The sequence below is a fragment of the Canis lupus genome, chromosome 1 (genome assembly GCF_011100685.1).
Source record: "Canis lupus familiaris isolate Mischka breed German Shepherd chromosome 1, alternate assembly UU_Cfam_GSD_1.0, whole genome shotgun sequence".
Taxonomy (NCBI): domain Eukaryota; kingdom Metazoa; phylum Chordata; class Mammalia; order Carnivora; family Canidae; genus Canis; species Canis lupus.
The window spans coordinates 37,349,314-37,373,866 of record NC_049222.1 but is presented as its reverse complement, the minus strand read 5'-3'; the positions used below and the strand labels follow the sequence as shown (position 1 = coordinate 37,373,866).

The 24,553-nt window shown below is 33.8% G+C and overlaps 1 protein-coding gene and 1 long non-coding RNA gene across 5 annotated transcripts in view; one reads left to right on the top strand and one right to left on the bottom strand.

Annotated features, from left to right (window-relative positions):
* Positions 1-24,553, top strand: part of SHPRH (SNF2 histone linker PHD RING helicase) — a 94,201-nt gene that overhangs the window by 38,464 nt on the left and 31,184 nt on the right. For all 3 annotated transcript variants that reach the window (XM_038526268.1, XM_038526269.1, XM_038526270.1), the window contains exons 15-23: positions 7,533-7,621; positions 9,165-9,257; positions 11,195-11,302; positions 12,229-12,371; positions 16,041-16,214; positions 16,517-16,579; positions 17,593-17,818; positions 19,770-19,913; positions 21,376-21,477. In XM_038526268.1, coding sequence (XP_038382196.1) covers positions 7,533-7,621; positions 9,165-9,257; positions 11,195-11,302; positions 12,229-12,371; positions 16,041-16,214; positions 16,517-16,579; positions 17,593-17,818; positions 19,770-19,913; positions 21,376-21,477 — 1,142 coding nt within the window. The remainder of the gene's footprint in view (positions 1-7,532; positions 7,622-9,164; positions 9,258-11,194; positions 11,303-12,228; positions 12,372-16,040; positions 16,215-16,516; positions 16,580-17,592; positions 17,819-19,769; positions 19,914-21,375; positions 21,478-24,553) is intronic.
* Positions 1-24,553, bottom strand: part of LOC111095616 — a 40,387-nt gene that overhangs the window by 13,362 nt on the left and 2,472 nt on the right. The window contains exons 2-4 of one of the 2 annotated variants that reach the window (XR_005353636.1): positions 14,017-14,063; positions 11,330-11,434; positions 1,619-2,032 (exon numbers count right to left, since the gene is read on the bottom strand). This is a non-coding gene — a long non-coding RNA (uncharacterized LOC111095616). Of the gene's footprint in view, positions 1-1,618; positions 2,033-11,329; positions 11,435-14,016; positions 14,064-24,553 lie in introns of those variants that run through there. The other variant, XR_005353635.1, reaches the window with a different exon arrangement.

The following is a 24,553-nucleotide window of genomic DNA, read 5'->3' as shown; positions in this document are numbered from 1 at the left end:
GGAATTAAATTAAATGTCAATCAAAGATAATTGGAAAGTTCCCAAATATTTTGAAACTAATTAGAATAATTCTAAGTAACCCTTGGATTAAAGAGTAAATCATAAGGGAAACTGGTAAGTATTTTGAAGTGAATTAAAATGAATACATAACATCAAGAGTTATAGAATCTTGATTAGTAATTTAAGGGAGATTTATAGGACTGAACACCAATTTAGAAAAAAGTTATAGGGATCCCTGGGTGGCACAGCGGTTTAGCGCCTGCCTTTGGCCCAGGGCGCGATCCTGGAGACCTGGGATCGAGTCCCACATCGGGCTCCCGGTGCATGGATCCTGCTTCTCCCTCTGCTTATGTCTTTGCCTCTCTGTGTGTGTGTGTGACTATCATAAATAAAAATAAAAATAAAAAAAAGTTATAAATCATTGACATAAGCTAATACCTTAAGAAACTAAAAGAAATGCAGGGCAGCCAGGGTGGCTCAGCAGTTTAGCGCCACCTTCAGCTCAGGGCCTGATCCTGGAGACCTGGGATCAAGTCCCACATCAGGCTCCCTGCATGGAGCCTACTTCTCCCTCTGCCTGTGTCTCTGCTTCTCTCTCTCTGTGTGTCTCTCATGAATAAATAAATAAAATTTTTAAAAAAGAAAATGAAATACCAAGTCAGCAAAAGAAAATAATAAAGATCAATACAGGAATCAATTAAAAGGAAAATAAAACCATTAGAAACAAATCAAAAGCTGATTCTTTGACAAGATCGATAGAAAGTTATAAACCTCTAGTCAAACTGTTTAGGAAAGAAGAAAAGACACAGATCACTATTATCAGGAATTGGGAATAAGAAAAGTGACATCAGTAGAGTCTACAGATATTTAAAAAATCATGAAAGAATATTATGAACAGGGACGCCTGGGTGTCTCTGTGGTTGTGTACCTCCCATTGGCCTAGGGCGTGTTCCTGGAGTTCCAGGGCTCCCTGCATGGAGCCTGCTTCTCCCTCTGCCTGTGTCTCTGTGTCTGTCATGAATGAATAAATAAAATCTTTTTTTTTTAAGATTTTATTTGTTTATTCATGAGAGAGACACACACACAGAGAGAGAGAAAGAGAGAGGCAGAGACAGGCAGCAGTGTGTGTATGTATATATATATATATATATATATATATATACATACACACACACATTATGAACAACTGTATGCCAGAAACTTGACAACTTAGATAAATGGGCAAATGCTTTAGAAGATACAAACTACAGAAGCTCACTCAGAAGGGCAAACTACAAAAACTGAAGAAGAAATAGATAATCTGCATAACCCTGTATCTATTCAAGAAAGTAATTAAATTGTTAAAAAAAAACTTGCACAAACAAAATACTAGGCCCAGATGACTTCCATGGTGCATTCAACCAAACATTTGAGGAAGAAATATCAAATCTATATAAACTCTTACAGAAAATTAAAAAGGAAAGAATATTCCCATCTTATTTTGAGGTAGCATTATCCTGATTATGAAAACACAGACCAGTATCACTCGAGAACATAGATGCAAAATTTTTTTAAATGTTTTAACAAAATGAATCCAACAATATATAAAAATAATAATACTTTTATCACAAGTGGAATTTATTCTGGGAATACAAGATTGGTTTAATATTCAAAAATTAATATGATTCACCAAATTAACAATTAAGAAGGAAAAACTTTGTGAACATCTCCATAAATGTAGAAAAAGTATTTGACAATATTCAATATCCATTACTGATAAAAACTTTCAGCAATCCAGGTATCAAAGACAATGTTCTCGTTTTGATAAAAGACATCTGAAAAAAACCTACACCTAAATACCCATTACTGATGAAAACTTCCAGCAATCCAGGTATCAAAGACAATGTTCTCATTTTGATAAAAGACATCTGAAAAAAAATCTACACCTAATGCTATACTTAATGTTTAAAAACAGTGTTTTTTATGATCATGAACAGTGAAGAATATCCCATCACCACTTCTCTTCAACATTGTACCTGAATTCTCTCCAGTGCTGTAACATAATTAAAAGAAATAAAAGTTACCAGTTTGAATAGGAAAAAAAGTAAAACTGTCTTTATTTGCTGCAATATGATTTTCCATGTAGGAAAACTAACACTAGTAAGTTCTGAAAAGTTGCATTATACAAGATGAGTATATAAAAATCTATTTTATTCCTATACGATGGAAATAAACAATTAGAAATTATTACAGTCCTGTTCATAGTAATATCAAAAAGCCATGAAATACATAAGCATCAACTTGAAATGTGTAAGATGTTTACAAAAGTCACAGAAACATTGAAAATTACAAACATTGCTGAGAGAAATTAACACCTAGTTACCATGTTCATGGATCAGAAAACTCATGATTGTTAACATGCTTATTCATCCTACATGTATAGTTCATGCAATCAAGGTTTTCCAGTTAAAATTTAAACAGGTGGGACTCCTGGGAGACTCAGTGGTTGAGTGTCTGCCTTTGGCTCAGGGCGTGATCCTGGTGTTCCAGGATCAAGCCCTTCATCGGCTCCTGTGAGGAGTCTGTTTCTCCCTCTACATATGTCTCTGCCTTCTCTCTGTGTCTCTCATGAATAAATAAATAAAATCTTAAAAAAAAAAAAAAAACCCAACAAGCTATTGTATAGCAGTTGACAAGCTGATTCTGAAATTCACCTAGGATAGCGAAAACAACTTTAAAAAACAAAAAGGTTGGAAGATTTACACTATCTGAATCCAGATTTATTATAAAGTTAAATTAATCAAGACAGTATGACATAGACATAAAGATAGGCAAATAGACCAATGGACCAGAATATAAATCCAGAAAAAGTCTCACTTATTTATGATCATTTCATTTTTCAGCAAAGATGCAAGAGTATTTCAGTAGAGAAAAAATTAGTATTTTCATAAATGGTACTGGACAATTAGATATCCATATTCAAAAAATAAAACTTCAATGTTGCACTATATAAAAATTCATAATACAGAGGATATTAAATCGAAATTAAAACCTAAAACTGTAAGACTTCTAGAGAAACACAAAGGATAAAAAAAAAATTGTAATTTGGTATTAGGTAAAGATATATAGACAACACCAAAAGCACAGTCCATAAAAAACCTGATACATTTGACTTCATCAAAATTAATAACTTCTACTTTTCAAAAGGCATTCCTAAGAAAATAAAAAGGTGAGGCGCCTGGGTGGCCCAGTTGTTTGAGTGCCTTCGTGTCCAGGTCATGATCCCAGAGTCCTGGGATTGAGACCCACGTCTAGCTCCCTGCTCAGTGGGGAGTCTGCTTTTCCCTCTTTCTCAGCCCCTTGCCTGCTCCTCTCTCTCACATACCCTTAAATAAATAAATAATCTAGAAAAAGAAGATAAGCCATTAAATAGAGAAAATATTTGCAAATCACATCTTTGAGAAAGGATTTGTATTCAGAATATAAAAAGAACTATTAAAAACCAGTAATAAGAAAACAATGTAAGGAAAATAGACAAAATGTTTGGACAGAAAGTTCATTAGATATATGCACTTTCAAACCACAAAAACATAACTATGTGACTATTGAAAAGGCTTATTAAACAGATTAAATGTTGGCAAGGATGTAGAAACAACTGGAATTCTCATTCATACAGTGATATTGAGAGTATAAAATTGTACAGCCATCTTTCTATTACTTCATTTACTCATTAGCTTCATTTCCATGACCTCAACTTACCTTTGTAATAAGCTTGCACTGAGCTCAGTGCCTCTATCTTTGTGTTTAGAATAATTCATAAATAGAAATTTATTCTAAATTTTTATGATAACCTTTCTGGCTATCTAAACTTAATTCTTTTTTTTTTTTAAGATTTTATTTATTTCTTAATGAGAGACATACAGAGAGAGAGAGAGGCAGAGACACAGGCAGAGGGAGAAGCAGGCTCCATGCAGGGAGCCTGATGTGGGACTTGATCTCGGGTCTCCAGGATCAGGCCCTGGGCTAAAAGCGATGCTAAACTGCTGAGCCACCCAGGCCGCCCACTAAACTTAATTCTTTTGCAACTTTAATGAATCATCAAATACTCTATATTCAACAGAGTCTATTGTTACTTATCTATTACTGCATTTGTAATATAATAAGTTTGCATATTTTTATAGCTTTTATACCATAATGACTTTTAGGAGCTTTCTTGTAAGTAATGAGGAAAATACTGATGCAAGTGTGCCTTTTTATAAAATCTACCTTTAAAACCTTCTTAATAGCTTTGATTTAGATAATTTGATTTTAATCTCTTCAAAACTGAGTAGAATATAGTTCTTGAAACTATATTAGAAGAAATAAAAGTTACCAGTTCTATGATTTCAAGAATAAAGTTCTTGGAATCAAGTTCTTGAAACCATAGAAGTATTTCATAATGGTGAAGTAATATACAGTTTTAAGCACTTTATAATTTAGTATATACAAATGCTGTTTTATTTCTACATTCTTCACCAAATTAGTATATTTAGCTCTTCATTTATATTGTTAGAACTAGAAAGGCATTTTGTGATAAATGCCAGTTCTTTTGACCTTCCTACAAAAATTACTAATACATAGTCTACTTGGGTACATAGTCATGGAGAGAATTTACCATTTTTCTTGTAACTTACTAATAAGACCATAAAGAAATTAGTTGCCCAAGAAAACATAGTATTGTCTGATACAAGGAAATATTCTAAGCCTTTTGAAACTGGGTGGTCTATCTGGTTATTAGCTTTTCAGCATAACAGAACCAGAACTAGGCAATGTCCCTCGTCCTGAACACTTGCTTAGAGTTCAGAAGACTCACAGAAGCTGAGTAGGAGTAGCTCTAGACAAGAACTGAAAAAGACAGGCTTCTTCTTTGCTATAGTTGTAGCCCTCTGAACTTGTGTATATTGTTCAAAGTTTGTTAATCTTTTTCCTTAGCAATAAAATAAAGATAGTACCACTCGCTTAGTCTCGGTTGAAGTATTATTCTTAATGTGAAGTGTGAATATACATTGGCTCAGATCATGACCCAGGGGTCCTGAGATTGAGTCCTACATCAGGCTTCCACAGGGAACCTGCTTCTCCCTCTGCCTATGTCTCTGCCTCCCTCTTTCTGTATTTTTTTTTCTCCCCCTCTCTCTGTGTCCTCTCCAGGCTGATATGTCCAGCCCCTGAGGAGGGTGTTCTGAGCCTGAAGTGAGGGACTTGGCTCTGAGTTAACTGCACTCAACCACTGAGCCACCCAGGTGCCCCAAGAGCTGACTTCTAAAAGAATTCTAAAATTAACTGCAAATTCAAGGGATTTGTTTATATTATATACAAACACATATGTATATATAATGCATATTCTAAGGTCCTCCCTGATTATGGTTTTAAAAACAGTATTACTCCAACTTTGTACAATGTGTTTTCTGCACATACTTTTTGGAGAAAATTAGCTTAGCAAGTATCAAATTCAGTGCCATTTATTTACTTGGAAATGTTAGTGCCATCAAGTGGCAAAGAATGAGTATTTCTAAATTTGGCTTAAACTTGTATCACTTACTGAATTTTTATGTTTCCCAGGAGGCATGTATTTTTTTAATAAAAAATTTAAAAAGAATTATAGTGAAAATTCAGATTCAACTGCTTTATAGTCTAGTCATTATACCATCTTTAAAAAGTTGTGATTATGAAAGGAGAATTGTTAAATGAATTATTCTCTCTAAATGACAGTATAAATACTAATACAATGTTTTTTAGTCTTTTGAAAAACTTCGTAAGAGTCTTCAGAACTGAAAAAGGGGAGTTTCTTAGTGTGAAGATAATTGAGTGTTACTCCTACCTTATAATATGATATTATTTTTGCAAAAATAATGTTCATCTTTATCAAAGTGAATAGAAATTGACTGTAAAATACTGTGAAATGTGTGCTTTAGAAAACTTTGTATTACACAACTTGTAGAACTAAATATAAAGCAATGGTATAAAAGCAAGTGTTTTGCACAAAAATGTGAATGTACCTAATGCCACTGAATGGCATATTTAAAAGTGATTGATGTGGCAAATTTTATGTTAGGTATATTTTACCACAATAATTAATAAATAAATATATATTTAATGGAAAGAGAGAATCAACACAATTTACAAAGGTATATACATATTTCTTTCATTATGTCTATAACAAAGTCCTAAATCCATGATATTAATAAAACCAGTTTGAAGTGAATAAAAGGAAATATGTGATGATCATGAAAAAAGGTTTCTCTGCAAAAATAGGAACATCTTTTTTTTTGTATTTTATGATTTTATTACTGTTAGATCTTTATTTTAATTGTATTTGCAAATTACCAGTTTTGAGTTTTTCACCATACAGCAAATATGATACATTTCTGTTATTCAAGCCATTTAAAATGTTTCATGTCTCCTTTTATTGAAGTATCAGAAAACTTTTACTGAAAGAACCAGATAATAAATATTTTAGGCTTTGATCCAGAGGATCTGTTGCAGCTACTCACCTCTGCTGTTATAATGCAGAAGTCGTCACAGACAGTACATAAACAAATGAGTGTGGCCGAGTACCAATAAAACCTTATTCATGGACCCAGAAATTTAATTCCATATAATTTTTCAGGTCACAAAATAGCATTCTTTTGCGTTTTTTTCAAGTGTTTAAAAAGGCGAAAAACCATTCTTAGCTCAAAATTGCAGAGATATTGTCAGATGTGACCCATGGGCCAACTTTTGCCAACTTGTACTTTAGTTGATACTTTTTAAGTTACTTTATTTGAATGAGCTGCTAGTTATGAGTAATAATAATAATAATAAAACATTAATCTCAGACTAATTGTGATTTTTGTGACCAGAAATGGAAAGAATCCTGACATTTTTGAAAGGTAGTTTTTAACTGAAAATCATGCTGGCTACCAAACACAATACCTATTAAAAGGAATAGATTATTTCTTTGAGAATTAAGTGCAGATTGATCATAGTGTTTTGAATATTTATTTTTAAATTTGTTCTTAACTTCAGACATCAAAATGACTACTAATTGGCGCCTTTTAACCTCAGTAAGAGGAAAATCATTTGTCTAAATTAAAAGTTTATACAGACTTTTTCAGTGTAATTTTATTTAAGATTTTATTTATTCATGAGAAACACAAAGAGATAGGCTCTCATGGAGAGCCTGATACAGAACTCAATCCCAGGACCCTAATATCAAACCTGAGCCAAAGGCAGATGCTCAACCACTGAGCCACCCAGGCATTCCTTTCAGTATAATTTTAAAACACAAGTTTATCTGATTGGTGTTCTGTGCTATGAAATTAATAAACAGAGCTATCAGCAGCTTTTTTTTTCTTTTATCATCAGCTTTTATATTGGCACAGTCATATTAATACCAAGTCAGATACCTCTGAAAAACCGTGAGGTATAATCATTGTTCTATTTACAGTAGATATTTTTAGATAATATATAACTAGATCATATTGGGAGGTAAATATATGACTTTCTTATGTTTTCAATACATTTTAATTCCTCAGGTGAGTATGCCTTGGCAGCAGAACTGTACAGAGAAGTATTGCGTTCATCTGAGGAACACAAAGGAAAACTCAAAACAGATTCACTCCAAGTAAGTAAACACTAAACAATTTCAACTAGTCTGTTTATTTTATGCAAAATAATTTTTCGTGATCTGATTTAATTTTTGGAGGTATCTTAGGAAGATCTGGATATTTGAATTATAACATTTATTTTTTAAGGGAGAATTTACTATTAATATAGCATACAGAACACTAATATCATGTTAAGATCAGATCATTGAAAACTTTTCCTTAACACAATTTGAGCACCACCCTTCTCAGAGAAAACCAAAATCAGTTTCATAGTAAAGGTCTTATTTCATAATGGCATAAACTGTCTTCAACTTACAGTCTTAAGAAAATAGTCTTATGGAATATGTCTATCTCTGTATTTAGCAGAATATGTAATATAGGTATATTTCTTCTATTACACGTGCCTTTGTCTATATAGGGTACTATGATTATGCCAAGTGAGTCCAATAAAGTAGAAAGATTGACTGCACAGACTTGATTGATTCGTCTTCTGGGAAATGAGTATGCATGAGCCTAGCAATTACGATAAAAATAAGAATAATGAAAAGCATATGAAAACAAGGCTGTGACCTAGATTTGTTGAACTTAAGGGCTGAAAAGGGGAGAAGGTAGAGGTAAAGATGGTGTAGGAAAAAGGAGAAAACTATATCTTTTATCTCTGTATTCAGTACAAGCCAGGCTTCTCAGTATGATATTGAGTTTGCAGCTGGTTAGAGGCTCCCTCTGAAGTCAAGGGCTGTGAGAATAAGTAATTTCTGTTAATTGACTCTTTACTTGGGAAAATAGCTACCGGCTAAAGGATAATCAGGAAAGAGTCTTGATAAGATGTGATTTGGGCCACTGATTTGAGACTAAAGGTTTACTCTGTCTGGCTACAGATTATGGACCGTGGTACAGATCTTTGTAGAGTTCATATTTGAAGAGTCACCACAAACGCCTTAGGTCTTTTCAGCATGGCTTCATAGATTATAATACACTCAGCAACACTATCAGATTTAGTAGCAACAACAAACCTATAGATGACACTATGGAAACAAAGTGGCAGAAACTCTACTCCTCTTCTCCTGGACTAGGACTTCTGTTGTTTCTTAAACAAGGTTGTGGAATGGATTGGGAAGAATATATGTCCAGTGGATCATATACACAAGGCTTTCTAGATAAATGGTAAATAAGGGTCACTTTTATTAATCTTAGTAAATTTAGGCTTGAGTTTCTAATGGGACTTCTTTGTCATTCAGAATCTAGACCTTGGGACCTACATGTTCACATGTTCCTCAGCGAATATTAGGAGGAGTGTATGGGGGAAGGGTGAAAACTAAATGCAAGCCTACTTACATTCTGTATGGATAAGGATTACAGAAGTCAGACCTTGGGTTGTAAGCAAATGTGTTTGCCTCATGGAAGGAGGCGGAAATACAAATGTGACATGCTCCTGAAAAAAAAGAAGCACAAGTAGAAAGATGGGCAAGAAGACAGAAGTCCAGTATGCCTGAATCCAAGAGTGAAGATTAAGCAATCGGCCTGTTTGGCTCTCAAAATTATTGCCTTTTGTGTTTGTAGAGACTACATGCTACCCATAACTTGATGGAATTGTTGGTAGCCAAGCACCCAGGAATACCTCCTACCTTACGAGATGGCAGACTTGAGGAAGAGGTAATTATTTTTTTATTCTGTCTGTAAAGGAATTTTTTTTCAGACTTTATCCTCCATCCATTAATATTTCCTAGGGCATACAACATCTAAATAAAAGTTAATCATGTGTTTTCCTGCTGCTTTTATATTCCAGATTTTGCTTTGTGATTTTGGATGGTAGAGAATTGCAGTACTCCATATTATTTTACTTCTTTTGTGATCTACTTGCATATAGATATGGTTGTTGGTAGCCAGCAGCACACGGAAAGAAATAGAAAGGAAGGAGACCTTGTTGATCTCATGGCAGATCTGCAAAAGATATGGCTTAGTAAAAATGAAAATCTTTGTGTTTCTTCCACTTTTCTATGTATTACTAAAGGCAATAAATAAACTCAGTATTTTGGTGATATTTTTTGTGTCCTCTCGAAGAAGTTCCTTCTGCAGTGAGTCTTGCCTCATTGGAAAGAATGACATAAATCATTTCACTATAAATTGTTAATGAGTCTATTATGCTAGTTCCCTCGTGGATTTTTGCTTTTTTTAAAGTCAAAGAATAGATGGCAAAGCTAATAAAATCAAAAGAGTAGTATATATGTTTGATTATTGAACCTGTAAGTGGGACCCTTTTTATTTGAATTAAGATACAAAGGGAGATTGTATAAGTACGTACAGCCCTTTCTTGATGTTAGATGACAGTCTGAATGTTGGAGTTTTTTGTTTGTGAGCACGGGGAGGGGCAGAAGGAAGGAAAAAGCAGACTCCCCGCTGGGCAGGGAACCTAATGCTCGGCTCTATCCCAGGACTCTGGGATCATGACTTGAGGTGTTGGAGATTTTTGAGTGAAATCTCATTCCCATTGCAGGCATCTGATCTTACATACAATCAATCACTTTTTTAAATGCCTTCAGTGACAAGAAACACTGGCATACTGTCTAATCTATTAGTAAATAGCTCTAATGACCAAATAATTATAGCCAAGGAATTTTAACAGAAATTAATTGGAAGGTTGTGACAGGAAAAGGAGAAATGCATCATGGAAAAAGGAAAGGGAAAAATGTGTCACACTGGGTAGGTATATTTCTAAGTGGACCACATTATCACTTTTGCCTAATGCTCATAGATTATGAAGCCACAGTTCCAAGAAATCTACTTCAACCACCAACATTTGCAAATGAAGTCACAGAAGCCCAGAGAAGTGTAATGGCTGGTCCAAAGAGATATATCTATTGACTTGAACCTCATGAAATTGCCATTTTTGTAAATTGAAGGGTCTAGTGTTGGCAGTTCATGTGGGTCAACGTACCTCAATTCAACGTAATTGGAAGCATTAGGATTTCCTATTCAGGAGTCTTTTGGTTTTCCTCCCACTATCCCATGTCTCCTAACACGTGTGTTACTGTATACCCTCAAGTATTGTTTCTTTCTTTTTTTTTTTTTTAAGATTTTATTTATTTATTCATGAGAGACACAGAGAGAGAGGTAGAGACATAGACAGAGGGAGAAGCAGGCTGATGGGAGCCTGAAGCAGGACTTGATCCTGGGACCCAGGGATCACAGCCTGAGCCAAAGGCAGATGCTCAACCAGTCACCCAGGTGTCCCTCAAGTATTGTTTCTAAAATCAGAAATTCTAAAATATTGCTTTGCCTCATGATTTGAAATAACTGTTGTTCTTCCCATTCCCTTTTTTTTTTTTTTTTTAATTAAGAGATTAGAAATATAGGAAGCAGACCCTTGGGATTTCTTAAAATTGTGATTTATAAGTAAATGTAGTCTCTTTAATATCTTTTAATTTCTAGCATGGGTTTATGTTCTTAACAGTATACTTGTAGAGGTCTATGTTTAAACTATGTTATGTAGTTTTACATACATAAATAACCACATTGTTCTCACGATATTATACTAAATTCTTTTTTAGACCTGAAATGAAAGTTTATATTCATTTCCTGTTTCAACACAGGCTAAACAACTGCGAGAGCATTATATGAGCAAGTGTAATACAGAAGTCGCTGAAGCTCAGCAAGCTTTACAGCCCGTGCAGCAGACCATAAAGGAGCTCCAGAGAAAGGTACATCCCCAAAATAACTTCTCTTACCTGTGCTTGTCTCCGTATAGCACTCTGGTTTTTGTCTTGGTTTGGAGAAAAACTTGAACTTTCTTATTCATCTTGGAATTCTTAGCACCTTGTATAGTGCGTGTCCTATAATAAAAAATGTATTTGCTATTCAGAGTATTTGTTGATTAATAAACAGGTGTGTAGATAAATCATGTACTTGGAAGTTGTGCTCTTTTTTTTTTTTTATGCTAAGATGGATTTTCTCTTATCTTGTAGACAATAACTTGTCTTTTGAGGAAAGTAAAGACTTCCATAACCTCCTTTTGACCTTAGATATGTATGTTTCTAAAATCTTTTCTTTAAAGATGTCAGAACATTAGGAGTATTTTTCTTATGGAACACGTGCCATTTGTATTTCTAAAATTTCTCTTTTATGAAATCAGTAATAAGCCTAAAGAGGAGGCTATCCAAAACACAGTCTTTTTTTATTTTAACCAGTTACTCCATACTGTATTCTTCCTAATTCATTAATTATTTAGTATTCAGGCATATAATTTTGCCAGTAATCATAGAGTATTATTGAGTACGATCTAGTTCAATTAGTTGAAGATTAGCAGAATATCTTTATTATACTGAGAAGGAGACCTATCACCTTTTCAAATATATACAGTGAATACTGAGTTTTCATTTGGTAGTGTATTTTTTTTAGCACAACTGTGTTACTCAGATGTATACAATAAATTCTCATTCATCCACAGTAATTCAGGAAACAGGTGTTCTCATTAATTATGTATGCAAAAGTTTGTATATAGAGTGTGTATGCTTGTCTCCACCACTGTTATAATTTCTTTGAGACTAGCATTTATTACTTCCTTTGAATTTTTCACAGCACCTTTCCCAGTGATAGAAACAGTGAGCTGTTGTTGTCCTCTTTACAGATTTATTCTAATTCTCCTTGGTGGCTGAATGTGATCCACAGAGCAATAGAATTTGCTATTGATGAGGAACTTGCTCAGCGAGTGCGAAATGAAATAACAAGCAACTACAAGCAACAAATTGGCAAGCTTTCTATGTCAGAGAAGTAAGAAAACAGTACAAAATAGAATAACTTTATGAGTAATGACCCCAAATATTCAGATCATTTAATGTTAAGAGGTGGATATAACTATCAAACATACTGTGATTATGAATATCTGGATTTTACCTATTGTTAAGAGTACATTTCAAACAAATATTAGATATAAGCCTGAAAGAGGAAACCTGTCTTCTGTATGTTAGTCATTTTTAAATAGTCCATTTCTACTGCTTTTTAAATCTACTTAAAGTATATTCATTGTACCTCTGCTAGACGCCCCAAAGCCAAAGTCTTGAAATAGACTTTGTTTTGGAGAAATTTGTCCTTGAGGTTAGGCATTCATGCTTCCACTTTGTAATTCACCCACAAAGAGCTAAGCTTCATAGCATCACAGTAGTCCAGGTTTTATGTTGTAAAATTACCTGCTCTCTGCCCCGTCTTCTCATCAACACTCATCATTCTTCAGGGTCTTTGTAGGTAAGTTGGATTGTTGCTTTTTGTATAACTGGTGAGTAATTTTTCCCAAAGACCAACTTATTCTTTATCAATAGTATCCACAGTGGTTTAACTCAAAAGAATATCACTCTAATGTGGGAACTTGAAGTATTGTGGCAGGTCTATTGATTGTACGTAGGGGACAGAGAGAGGATCTTTTATTGCTTCTTAGATCACATCCCAGTATAAGGTCAGCCTTGGGATTAATGTTAGTTTTTCAGTGAAAAATTCAGCATAAGAATATCTTTCAGATGTTTTAAAGTGTTTTCTTTACTTTTAAAAGCCTTTCTTTTAAAATGCCTGCTAAAACCCTAAAGATATATGCTACATTTTCCATGTGTCATTACTAATTTAGATTTACAGTCATCATCTTTTTCACCATACAGAACTGGACAGGCTTCATTTCTGAGGTATATGCACTACATTATACTCTTGAGTGCACTTCCTTTTTCCCTGGTAAACCCAGGAATCACCGTTCCAGGATAAATTGTCATTTAAGTCGTGATTCATTTTATCAAGTTTTAAAGCTGATATGTTTTGCCAGCATTGTGGAATCAGTTGATAAAATCGTAAAATTATTTTGAAGTTGTTTTTCTTAAATCACATAGAAACTACTTAAAAGTTGCAAATTGCTATTTATGAGAACATAGCCCCTTGTAAAAGTCGAGGTCCCAGTGCTATAAAATGACCAGTAGGTAATGTAAAACATGCCATTTATTACACATTTTTTCTTCAGAAACATTAGACATAAATATAAAGTAATAAACACTTTTAAAGTAAAATTTTTTTAATGTATAGTTTATCATCTAGGTGAGTTAATATTTTTGTATTGCATCTACATTCAAAGATCATTTTAATACTGGGGCTGTGTTTTTCAGTGAGATCCATATCTGTGAAGCCAAATTTTCATGTTTGCTTCTTAACCAATTCTTAGAAAAGCAAAACCTTAGTTTTCCTTAGATTAAGAGCACAGGTAGATTCTCGAGTCAGACTGCCTATGTTCATATTCCAGCCAGTTCCACCACTTACTAGCTCTCTGACCTTGGGAAGGTTAGATAAGCTGTTAGTTTCGTCATCTATAAAACCACACAGCATTGTTGTGAAGATTAACAAATTAATGTCTGCAAAGTGCTTGTGTACTTAGGATAGTACCTACCAATAACATGTTGATTATAACATATTCTTCTTTTTCACTTAAAGGACCTGCAAAAGAGAATATTGCTGAAATAGTTAACTGCTGATGTATGATCATTTTTTTAGCCCCTGTTGCATAATTTATGAATAATAGTAAATAATACTGATGTGAATAATATACCTAACCTAGTTGTGTTCTTGTATCCCTGTGCAAATTCTTTCAGAAATTATTGAGCAGTTATATTGTGTCTATTTCATATTTTTAAAGATATGATCTAATTCTTACCTTCTAAAAATTAGCTTAATGAGACAAACCCATGAACAATCTTAGAAACATAAATATGTATAAATACTTGAATCTGACAAAGTACTAAAATGAATGATATTTTCTCTTTTTTTTTTTAAGATTTTTTTATTTATTCATGAGAGACACACAGAGAGAGAGAGAAAGGGAGGGGCAGAGACACATGCAGAAGGAAAGCAGGCTCCATGCAGGGAGCCCGATGTGGGACACGATCCCGGGACTCCGGAATCACGCTCTGAGCCAAAGGCAAATGCTCAACCACTGAGCCACCCAGGCATCCCAATGAATGATACTTTCAAAGAACTCCATGGACAGAAAGAAACAGATTAGTGTTATAATATACTAGGAAGCCTTAAGGAAGGAGAGCAGACTCTTAATTTGGTGAAAAGCATGTTTGGCATTTTAGAAGAAAAAAGATATACCCTTAACCTAAAAAGCCAACAAATCCTATTTGTATTTTCCATTTTTGAATTTCTTATTATTTTAGGATTTCTTTCTCATTTCAGAAACCCATTCACACACACACGTGCATTTCTTTTCTTGGCACACATTTCACTCAGTTTTATTTTTTATTTTTTTTAAGATTTTATTTATTTATTCATGATAGACATAGAAGGAGAAAGAGGCAGAGACATAGGCAGAGGGAGAAGCAGGCTCCATGCAGGGAGCCTGATGTGGGACTTGATCCCGGGACTCCAGGATGGCGCCCTGGGCCAAAGGCAGGCGCTAAACCTCTGAGCCACCCAGGGATCCCCCATTTCACTCAGTTTTAAGAGTTAAGAGGACAGCCCGGGTGCTCAGTGGTTTAGCGCCACCTTCAGCCCAGGGCATGACCCTGGAGACACGGGATTGAGTCCCACATTGGGCTCCTTGCATGGAGCCTGCTTCTCCCTCTGCCTGTGTCTCTGCCTCTCTCTCTCTCTGTATCTCTCATGAATGAATGAATGAATGAATGAATGAATGAATGAATGAATAAATAAATAAATAAATAAATAAATAAATAAAATCTTAAAAAAAAGTTAAGGGCATTGTGTTTGGGTTTAATTCCTAACTCTGCTACATGATCACTTTGTAATTTTAATTAAATTATTTTAATTCATTAAGCTTCATCCATAACATGAGCATAATAGTATCTGTTGAGATTATACAGGTAAAGAGCTTGGCAAAATGCTTGACATCATATAATAAATGTTTAACAAAATGTATATACATGTAAATAATATGTATATATATTGTAAAATATATGTGATGATATACATATACACATGTCGTGTATATGTATATATGTATTTATAAACTCTTTGTAGCAAGCAATATAATTCTTGGCTGTTTTTCTTCTTTTTTCTCAATTTTTCTCTTTATTTTTCATCCTGCAGTCACCTCTCCATATAAAGCAAGGATTTCAGGAGGGACATTTGTGGTCAGTTGTTATTAAAAAAGAAATAATGTCGCAGTCTTGGTCTTTCAAAGACATGTGAGACAGAGACAGGTTTCACAGACTCTTTTTCAGTTCCTGAGGACAGAGACTATCAAAATTTTGATATATTTTATAGTAAATAACCCAATGTTATTATACCTTATCTACTAGTAGATTGAACATACCACTAAGGTAAATTCAGTCAAGGTAGGCTAAATAAAATGTTGCAGTTTCTTTAATATTTTATTTGGCGACCATTTTCTGAATTTGAGGGAATTGACATACTCTTCTTTGTGTTGTGTGTGATGCTGGTGATGGAAACTAGGTTCCACGACTGTAGAGGTCTTCAGTTCTTACTTACAACACAAATGGAAGAGCTAAATAAATTCCAGAAGCTAGTAAGAGAGGCTGTAAAAAACCTGGAGGGACCTCCATCTCGTAATGTTATTGAATCGGCGACAATCTGCCACCTTCGACCAACCAGACTTCCTCTCAACTGGTAGGTAATAGGAGAAGTCATGCAATGAAATGGCATCACCCCATTGAGCTAGGTTTCTTCTGAGAGAATAAACAGTGGCTCATCTAATAAAGGTTCTTTTCATTTAAATTCAGACAAAGTGGAAAGAAACATAGTGTTAATCTAACTTTTAAAATACCACATACTGAAAACTGTTTTTTTCTTAAATGGTATACGTATTGTAAAGAATAAAATGAAATATAAAATACTAAGCCACTTTTAGAAATTGCCTGATTGCTAGTTATCTGTGTAAATATTTCTCTGATCATTTCTTTCTTTTACAGCTGTGTCTTTTGTAAGGCTGATGAATTGTTCACAGAATATGAATCAAAGCTGTTTTCCCACACGTGAGTTCTCTGATTGATTACCATCAGGAGAATGAAATGTTTACAAGACTTGGTGTTTTGATTTATAAGACTATGTATTTTCCTCACAGTAACTTTCCTGCGTTTTTTTCTTTAATTACATCAATTCAGTGAATTTTGGCATGTCATCATTTAACATGTTCGGTTTCACTTATACGAAGTTACTTCCAAATGTTCATGTCATCTAGTAATGTGTGATGAAGAAACAGTTTAGGGAAGTGACAGACTTTCGAGTCCAACACTTTTCAACTCCAATCCCTGCCCATATTGTGGGCAGATTGCCTCTGTAAGTCTTAGTATCCTTATTCATGAAATGAAAATAGAAACGCTTACCTCATTGAGTTTTTTATGAATATTAAATTTTGAAGTGCACATAATTGCTTAGCGCATAGTATGTGATACATAGTAAGAGTTCTGTAAAAGGTTAGCTGTCATTATTAATATACTTTGTCTACACAAATTTGAAGATCTCATTCCGTGTCAAGAACTAAGGTACCTCGTACCTCGTAAGTGCATAATAGCTATGATAATTAGCAAAATTATTCCTGTTTTACAAACAAATTAAGAAAAGGCTAAGTTCTGATTGCCTTGAAAAAGATTGACGGTGTACTTTGCGATCATCTTATGGTTTGGTCTGGTTTTGTTTTGCTTTTGCATGGTTGGTGGTAGTGATGGTAGTTTGTGTTTTGTATTATGATAATTCTCAGAGCTAGATTTTAGCATGAAAATTTATAGCCATTTTTTATCATGTCACATTGCTGTCAAGATACTGGACAAATTTATGATGCCTTTAGCATTTTTAGAATTGCTGTAGTTTTCTAAAGACTTGTAAGCATGATCTTGTAGACATGAAAACAACTGAAACTGAACAACTGAAAGTTGTTGATGAAAAGTTATTGACCTTGCTTCTCTCTTGCCTCTGCCAGTAGGATTTTTATAATGCTTGTTAACCCACTGACAGTAATTACTATTGTTTTGTTCTCCTATGTTTTCAGAGTCAAAGGCCAGACTGCAATATTTGAGGAGATGATAGAGGATGAAGAAGGATTGGTGGATGATCGAATACCCACCACAAGCCGGGGTCTGTGGGCAATAAGTGAAACAGAGCGGTCTCTGAAAGCATTGCTCTCATTTGCAAAATCACATAGATTTGATGTTGAATTCATTGATGAAGGAAGTACTTCAATGGACCTTTTTGAAGCATGGAAAAAGGAATATAAGGTACAGTATTTCTGTATTTTTTCCAATATTGAAATTTTTTCTTCTTTATATTAATTTTAATTACTACTTGACTTTGCTTTTTTTCAAAGAGTTTTTAAAAATCTGTTTTACAGACTTGAAGTATCCTAATTTGTTTCCCTAAAATGTAATGATTGTAATGAAGAATAATAAATACAATAATACTGAGTAAATAAGGAACTTCCCATATATTAAATTACTAAAAGAAAGTCATTATTAAAATGAAATTAATACGAAGCCTTTTATTTAGCTGTAAAAGTGTTTCATTCTATTCTTAGCTTGATCTTACACTGCAGGTCTGTGAAATTGGAGTTTTATTTGTTTTCATTGTGTTTTGTTTTGCTTTTGCTCTGTGAATAACAACCAAACGTCAATTATTTTTTTAAGATTTATTTATTTGTTCATGAGAGACACAGAGAAAGGGAGAGAGGGAGAGACATAGGCAAAGGGAGAAGCAGGCTCCCTACAGGGAGCCCGATGTGGGACTCATCCCAGATTCTGGGATCACGCCCTGAGCTGAAACAGACGTTCAACCACTGAGCCATCTAGGCGTCCTCAAACATCAATAATCCTTTTTTTTTAAAACATCAATAATCTTGAAGATTGGAGAACATAGTAAATATTTCTCAGCTTACAAGGCTGGAAACCATTGCAGTTAATAAAGTAGAAAGTGACCCTTTATATTTATATTTTGATAATTTTATATACCACAACTTTGTACTTGAATGAGATTCCAAAATTCATTAATTTTAAATTATTCTTTATATTTGGAGTTGTTATCCATCATCCTGTTTTGCAGGTGAGATGGGTGAGGAAATGAAAAAACTTTTATTTATAATACTATAATTCCATTTATATCCTTTTTTAAAATCTGAAGTTCTTGACTTTTAAAGCAAGATAAAAATTTCTATCCAGGAGGAGAAAATATGCTATCTGTAACATCATTTCATATGTTTGATAAACTGAGGAATAATAATTTTATAGTTAAAGTCATTGATTCATAATAATTATTTTTCTTCTCACATTATTATTCTAAATGCAAACGCACATTAATTACAACAAGCAGTTAGAAGAAGACAGTGCTATATACAGTGTCCAGTTGTCCCTGCACTTTTCCTCTGGGCTTATTTTGATGACAGACTATGTTTCAGAGGATTGCCTATTATGCAGTTTTCTCAGATCTTTGAATTTTTTCTCTATAACGTTGCAGACTGAACTCTTGTACAGCAATGCAAATTAATAAGCTAATATTAGACATATTAGTCAGGTCTACCTCAAAGTATAGTGTTAGTGAAGAAAGCATATCAAAAATTTTATACCGACTGATAACATTTCTATAAATTTCAGAAACTTGTATAACCTAATTATTAAGAATGTGTAGATTAGTATAACTCCAATGAAAAGTACAGAATGTCTAATTCAGAATAGTGGTTAGTCCATTGTAGGAGTTGAAGGAAGAATGTGCGAGGAAAGAGGGATGCAGTTGAGCAGGAACAGAGTTTCCAAGGCATTTATAGTGTTCTCTTTCTTAAATTGGATGTTAAGTACTCAGTTGTTTATTTTAGTATTCTCATTACCATATGTACATATTATTTTGAAAATGTGAAATGTTTTATAATAAAAAATATTTCTTAAGAAAGCAGAGATTCCACCAGGCTAGTATTGACCTGTAAAGATCTTTGGTCTCACCAAAATATCTTTGGGTATTCTGTTCCTAAGAGTCTAAAGGCACGATATTCTACAGGGGCCTATAGAGGTTATTCAGTCATATGTCCTCATCCTAAAAAGTGGCCCCAAAATTGCTTGTATCATAGACACTTAATGAAAAAAAATATATCTTAGAGCTCACTGAAGACTTTGAATCATGGCACATTTTGGTGGTCTTAACCAGTTTTAATTCTGCTTACCAGTCTTTGTGTTTTCTGTTTTCCAGTTGCTTCATGAATATTGGATGGCTCTGAGGAATCGCGTGTCTGCTATTGATGAACTTGCAATGGCTACAGAACGACTAAGAGTACGTCATCCTAGGGAGCCAAAGCCCAACCCACCTGTTCTTCATATCATTGAACCACATGAGGTAATTTGCAAATAAATCACACAAACACAGCCAATAGGTGTCACAAAAATCCAAGTTCCCTAGAAGAGTTAAGACAGTCATCTCTTCCATAAGAATGTATTTAGTCTCTGCTCTTAGTTTTAGCCATATAAAAGTGTTTGGTTTTATAAGTCAGAATGGACAAGGATGAACAATGTCTAACACATGCATAGAATTCACTATTTAGTTTTGTTTGTTTCTCTTCAGATTGCATATTCATGTGTTTCTGAGTACCTTCTGTATGCCAAAATCTAAAGGTGGTCTTAGTCAGTTTTAGACATATGTCCTTCTTACCTTAGTTTTTTTCAGAAAAGTTTTCTTTTGCATTTCTTTTCTTTTGCATTTTCTTTTGCATTGCTTTTCTTTTGCATTTTTCCTTTGCTACTGATAAGCAAATATTAACAACTTATCTTCTAATAAATCCTCTTTATATCCCAGGATTAAAAAATGACTCTCCCAACCTTTTCCTCCCATATTAAAATATAATTCTCTTTATAAATTTATTCCTTGTGTATTTTTTGTTGTTGTTGTTGTTTTGTTTTGTTTTAAGTAGGCTCCATGGCCAGCATGGAGCCCAGTGCAGGGGCTTGAACTCATGACCCCCAGATCAAGACTTGAGCTGAGATCAAAGCCAGATGCTTAATCAGCTGAGCCACCCAGGCACCCCTGTTTTATCTTTTAAATCTTTTTCTTTTTCTTTTTTTTTTTTTAAGATTTTGTTTATTTGTTCATAGAGACAGAGAGGCAGAGACACAGGCAGAGGGGAAGCAGACCCCCTACAGGAAGCCCGATGTGGGACTCGATCCCAGGTCTCCAGGATCACACCCCAGGCTGTAGTCGGCGCTAAACCGCTGTGCCACCGAGGCTGCCCTAAATCTTTTTCTTTCAATAAAGCTTAGAAACTGTGCCTTAGAAAAATTTTTAAATACTCATTTTACACTGTCTCAAATTTTAAAATATGAATTGTCAGTAATTTTTTTGTGTGTAATCAAGTTTCTTTTATTTTTATAATCTTCATTCTACTATTTGCTACTGGGCAAAAGAGATACGGGTGTGGGTGTGAGTATGCATGTACAGGAAGAGTCTTCCCTAGATTTCATGAAATAACTCTTACCAAAGCAGCAGATCATTTAGCTTTTCTTTATCCCATGGATATATTACTGAAAGATGATAACAAATAGAATTTGGGTGGATTTTTATCCAACTTAAAGTATATAGGGAAATGTCCTATTTAAAAGAATTTTGTATTGAATTTTGTCTTCTATAGAGCTCTGTGTGTGTATTTCCTTTTAAAATATCTAGTATCCATTTGGCAAATTTGAGTTTTCACATGTCAGTGGGTTTTCTTAAAATAGGACACAAATTACTGAGGAAGAATGTACATGTTTATTATAATTTTACCATTTTATAAGAGAATAAAGAATTGTTTTGTTTTGTTTTTTAGGTAGAACAAAATCGTATAAAACTACTAAATGATAAAGCCGTTGCTACTTCACAGCTTCAGAAAAAACTTGGGCAGCTTCTTTACCTAACTAACTTGGAAAAGGTATTGTGTTTAAAAGATGCTACTTTTTCCCATGCTGTATATAATAAACTTTAGTGACTCCTTCCATTTAATCTCTTAGTCCCATAATTAATGGTACAGGGTTTTCTTTAATCTTTTGTTTGTATTAATTATATTAGAATACTAGTTATGTCTATAGTAGCTACACAAATCACAACAGGTGAACCTATAGAAAATATAAGTTACACAGATTATATAAAGGATGTGCAGTCTAGAGTATAGAACAATGTAAACAGACTGTTGTTCAGAACCTTGAATAGTGAAAGTATTACAATATACCTCTGGGCAAAGGTTGCATTGCATAATCTATATATACATATATGTGCAACATTAATGCGTACATAAATTTTTTTTTCAATTTGTTATTTGGAGCTATTAAATATTTGGAAGGCTACTAAATCAGAAGATGTAATGATTAATTATTTAATGTAATTTAAAACACATTTTCTGAGTTGTGAGCAATGTATTATATTGGACATTGATGAATAGTTCAATTTTATTGCAGGGATAAATGGCTTTTGGCAGTACCTTATCAGAAAGATAGATTTTTGGATAGGATAAATGAAGGAAGGCAGTAGACTAGAGTTGGTACTGAAAACTCATACAAAAAAAAAAAGAAAGAAAGAAAACTCATACAAAATACAGTAAAGTGAATCAATAAATCCTAGCGCCGATAAAATGAAAAGTTGGACATTCATATAAGTAAAATGACATGGTAGTTAAGAAGAAGATTTTGGGACCCAGATCAGGTTTGGATCTTAACACCAGTATTTTCTACATATGAGACTTTTATTCAAGTTATTTACCTCTGTTTGCCTCATCTGTAAAATGAGAATAACAACATTCTGTTGTAGGACTCTCTTCAGGACTGTATGAAATTAATATACATGAAATGCTAGAGCAGTTCCTCATTTATTAAGCACTTTCTAGGCCTTTACTATTAATATTATCGTATTTTTGCTGATATTACTATGATGACTGCTAGTATTATCCTGGCAGGAGAAAATGATTAGAGGAAAAAATTTTTAAGATTTATTTGAGAGGAAAAAAAAAAGATTTATTTGAGAGAGAGAGAGCATGAGTGAGTGTGGGAGGGGAGGGGGTGAGGAAGAGAGGGAGAGAGAATCTCAAGCCAACTCCAAACTGAGCACAGAGCCCTGCCACCTCACAGCCCTGAAGTGGTGACCTGAGCCAAAATCAATAATAGGACACTTAACTGACAGAGCCACCCAGGTACCCTACATGGGGCAAACTTTTAAAAGTCAGTTTCACACAAAGTGCTAGCATTAGAGAAATAACATTTGGAAAAATTTCTTGATGTTCCTGAATGTGAGTTTTGAATATTAGTTTTCTATACTTTAAATGTGAAAGTCAAAACTAAGAGATAATTAATTGTTAGTTATAGGATATAAATTGATACCCATACTGTATTTGTTGAATCGTTTTTAAAAAAATAAAAATTCTAAGGATATACTCTGCCTTGAAAATCCAATTCAGTTAATAATATAAGAAAAAAACATTATGAAGGAAAAATCAAATTAAGCTGATACCATTTCCTGCCAACAAGTAGGCAGAGATTTTTAAAACAACACTCCACAGTGGTAAAAGGACAGTGAATGGATATTTTGTGTATTACCAATGGAAATATAAATTTATATAGCCCTTTCTTCAAAATACTTTAACATGTATTAACAATTTTAGAGAATTCATATCCTTTAACACAGTAGTTCTTAGAACTTTTCCTGAATACTCTAAAGATACAGAAATTTGGGAAGTGAATTAAACATAAAGATAGTTATTGCAGTGTTATTTATGATAGTAAAAACTAGAAGACCAAGTGTCCAACGAAAAGTACTGTATTTCCATATAAAGTCATGGATTATTTACATATAAAGTCAATGAGGTTATGATATAAATATTGTAAATGGTGTTTTCAGAAAATAAATGAGATAAGAATGCTCATGTTAGAAAGCTGAGAGAAAAAAATAAAATAGAATTATAAATGGAGTATAATCCCAATTTCATGTGACTATGTTTAATTAAATAAAAATAATAAACTAAGCAAATTTTTCTATTTTCTGGCAATCACCAGATACAAAAGTAAGCACCTATGATGTATAGGTATTATAATAGGAGTTTGAGACAGACTTGGTCCTTAGCCTCAAGCAACTTAATGTAATTTGATGTTGACAGATCATAGACACTAATCAAATTGTGATTTAATAAGTTGTTAGTGATTCAACCAACTTGGGAAATAAAATATAAATTAATTATTTAAAGCAGAATGGCATACATTCAAGAGTTCTGAGGAAATTTAAAGGTGAACATTTTATATTGTTGATCAAGTAACAAAAAACTGGTAAATTTCTAGTAAAATTTCAAAGCATAAGGGAGATCTCCAATAAATAAATATTGAATCACTATGTTATATACCTGAAATTAATCTGTGATGTGTCATTTAGATCTCAATTAAAAAAATGGGTTCTTCAGAAGAAATTTTCTGAATACTAAGCAACCACACAAGATCTTTGTTTGGGGACTGCTACTTCTCATATGAGAATAGCAGTGATGTCTGGCCATTACCTTATTAACATCTTATTTTTGAAGACAGTGGAGACTTGTGGAAGCAAAAAGGTTGAGGTGAAATGACATTCCAGGGAAGGAAGAGCTCTTTCTAGGTGAGCTGAGATTGCTGGCTATTGTCTTGCCTGAAAACATTTGCGGTATCTGGATACAGGCTGAGATTAAGGTCAGTATTGCAGAGGGACTCAAATAGGAGAAAGAGAAATCAGTAGAACTTTTGGTGGCCAGGTGAGTTAGTGTTACACTTTGGAACTTTGAGGAGCTTCAGATACACAACAAACTTCACTCATTTGCTGAGTGATAAGGTTACATGACAGCTGGGCCTGAACTAGAAATACAGTGAAATCTCAGTTTCACAGCACTTAAGAAATAGTTCCTCCCCAAGGGAGCAAGGTACCAACAATAAACACATAACAGGTCTTATCCCTGAGACATTTAAAACATGGTGGCTTGATTTTGAACATACCTTACAACC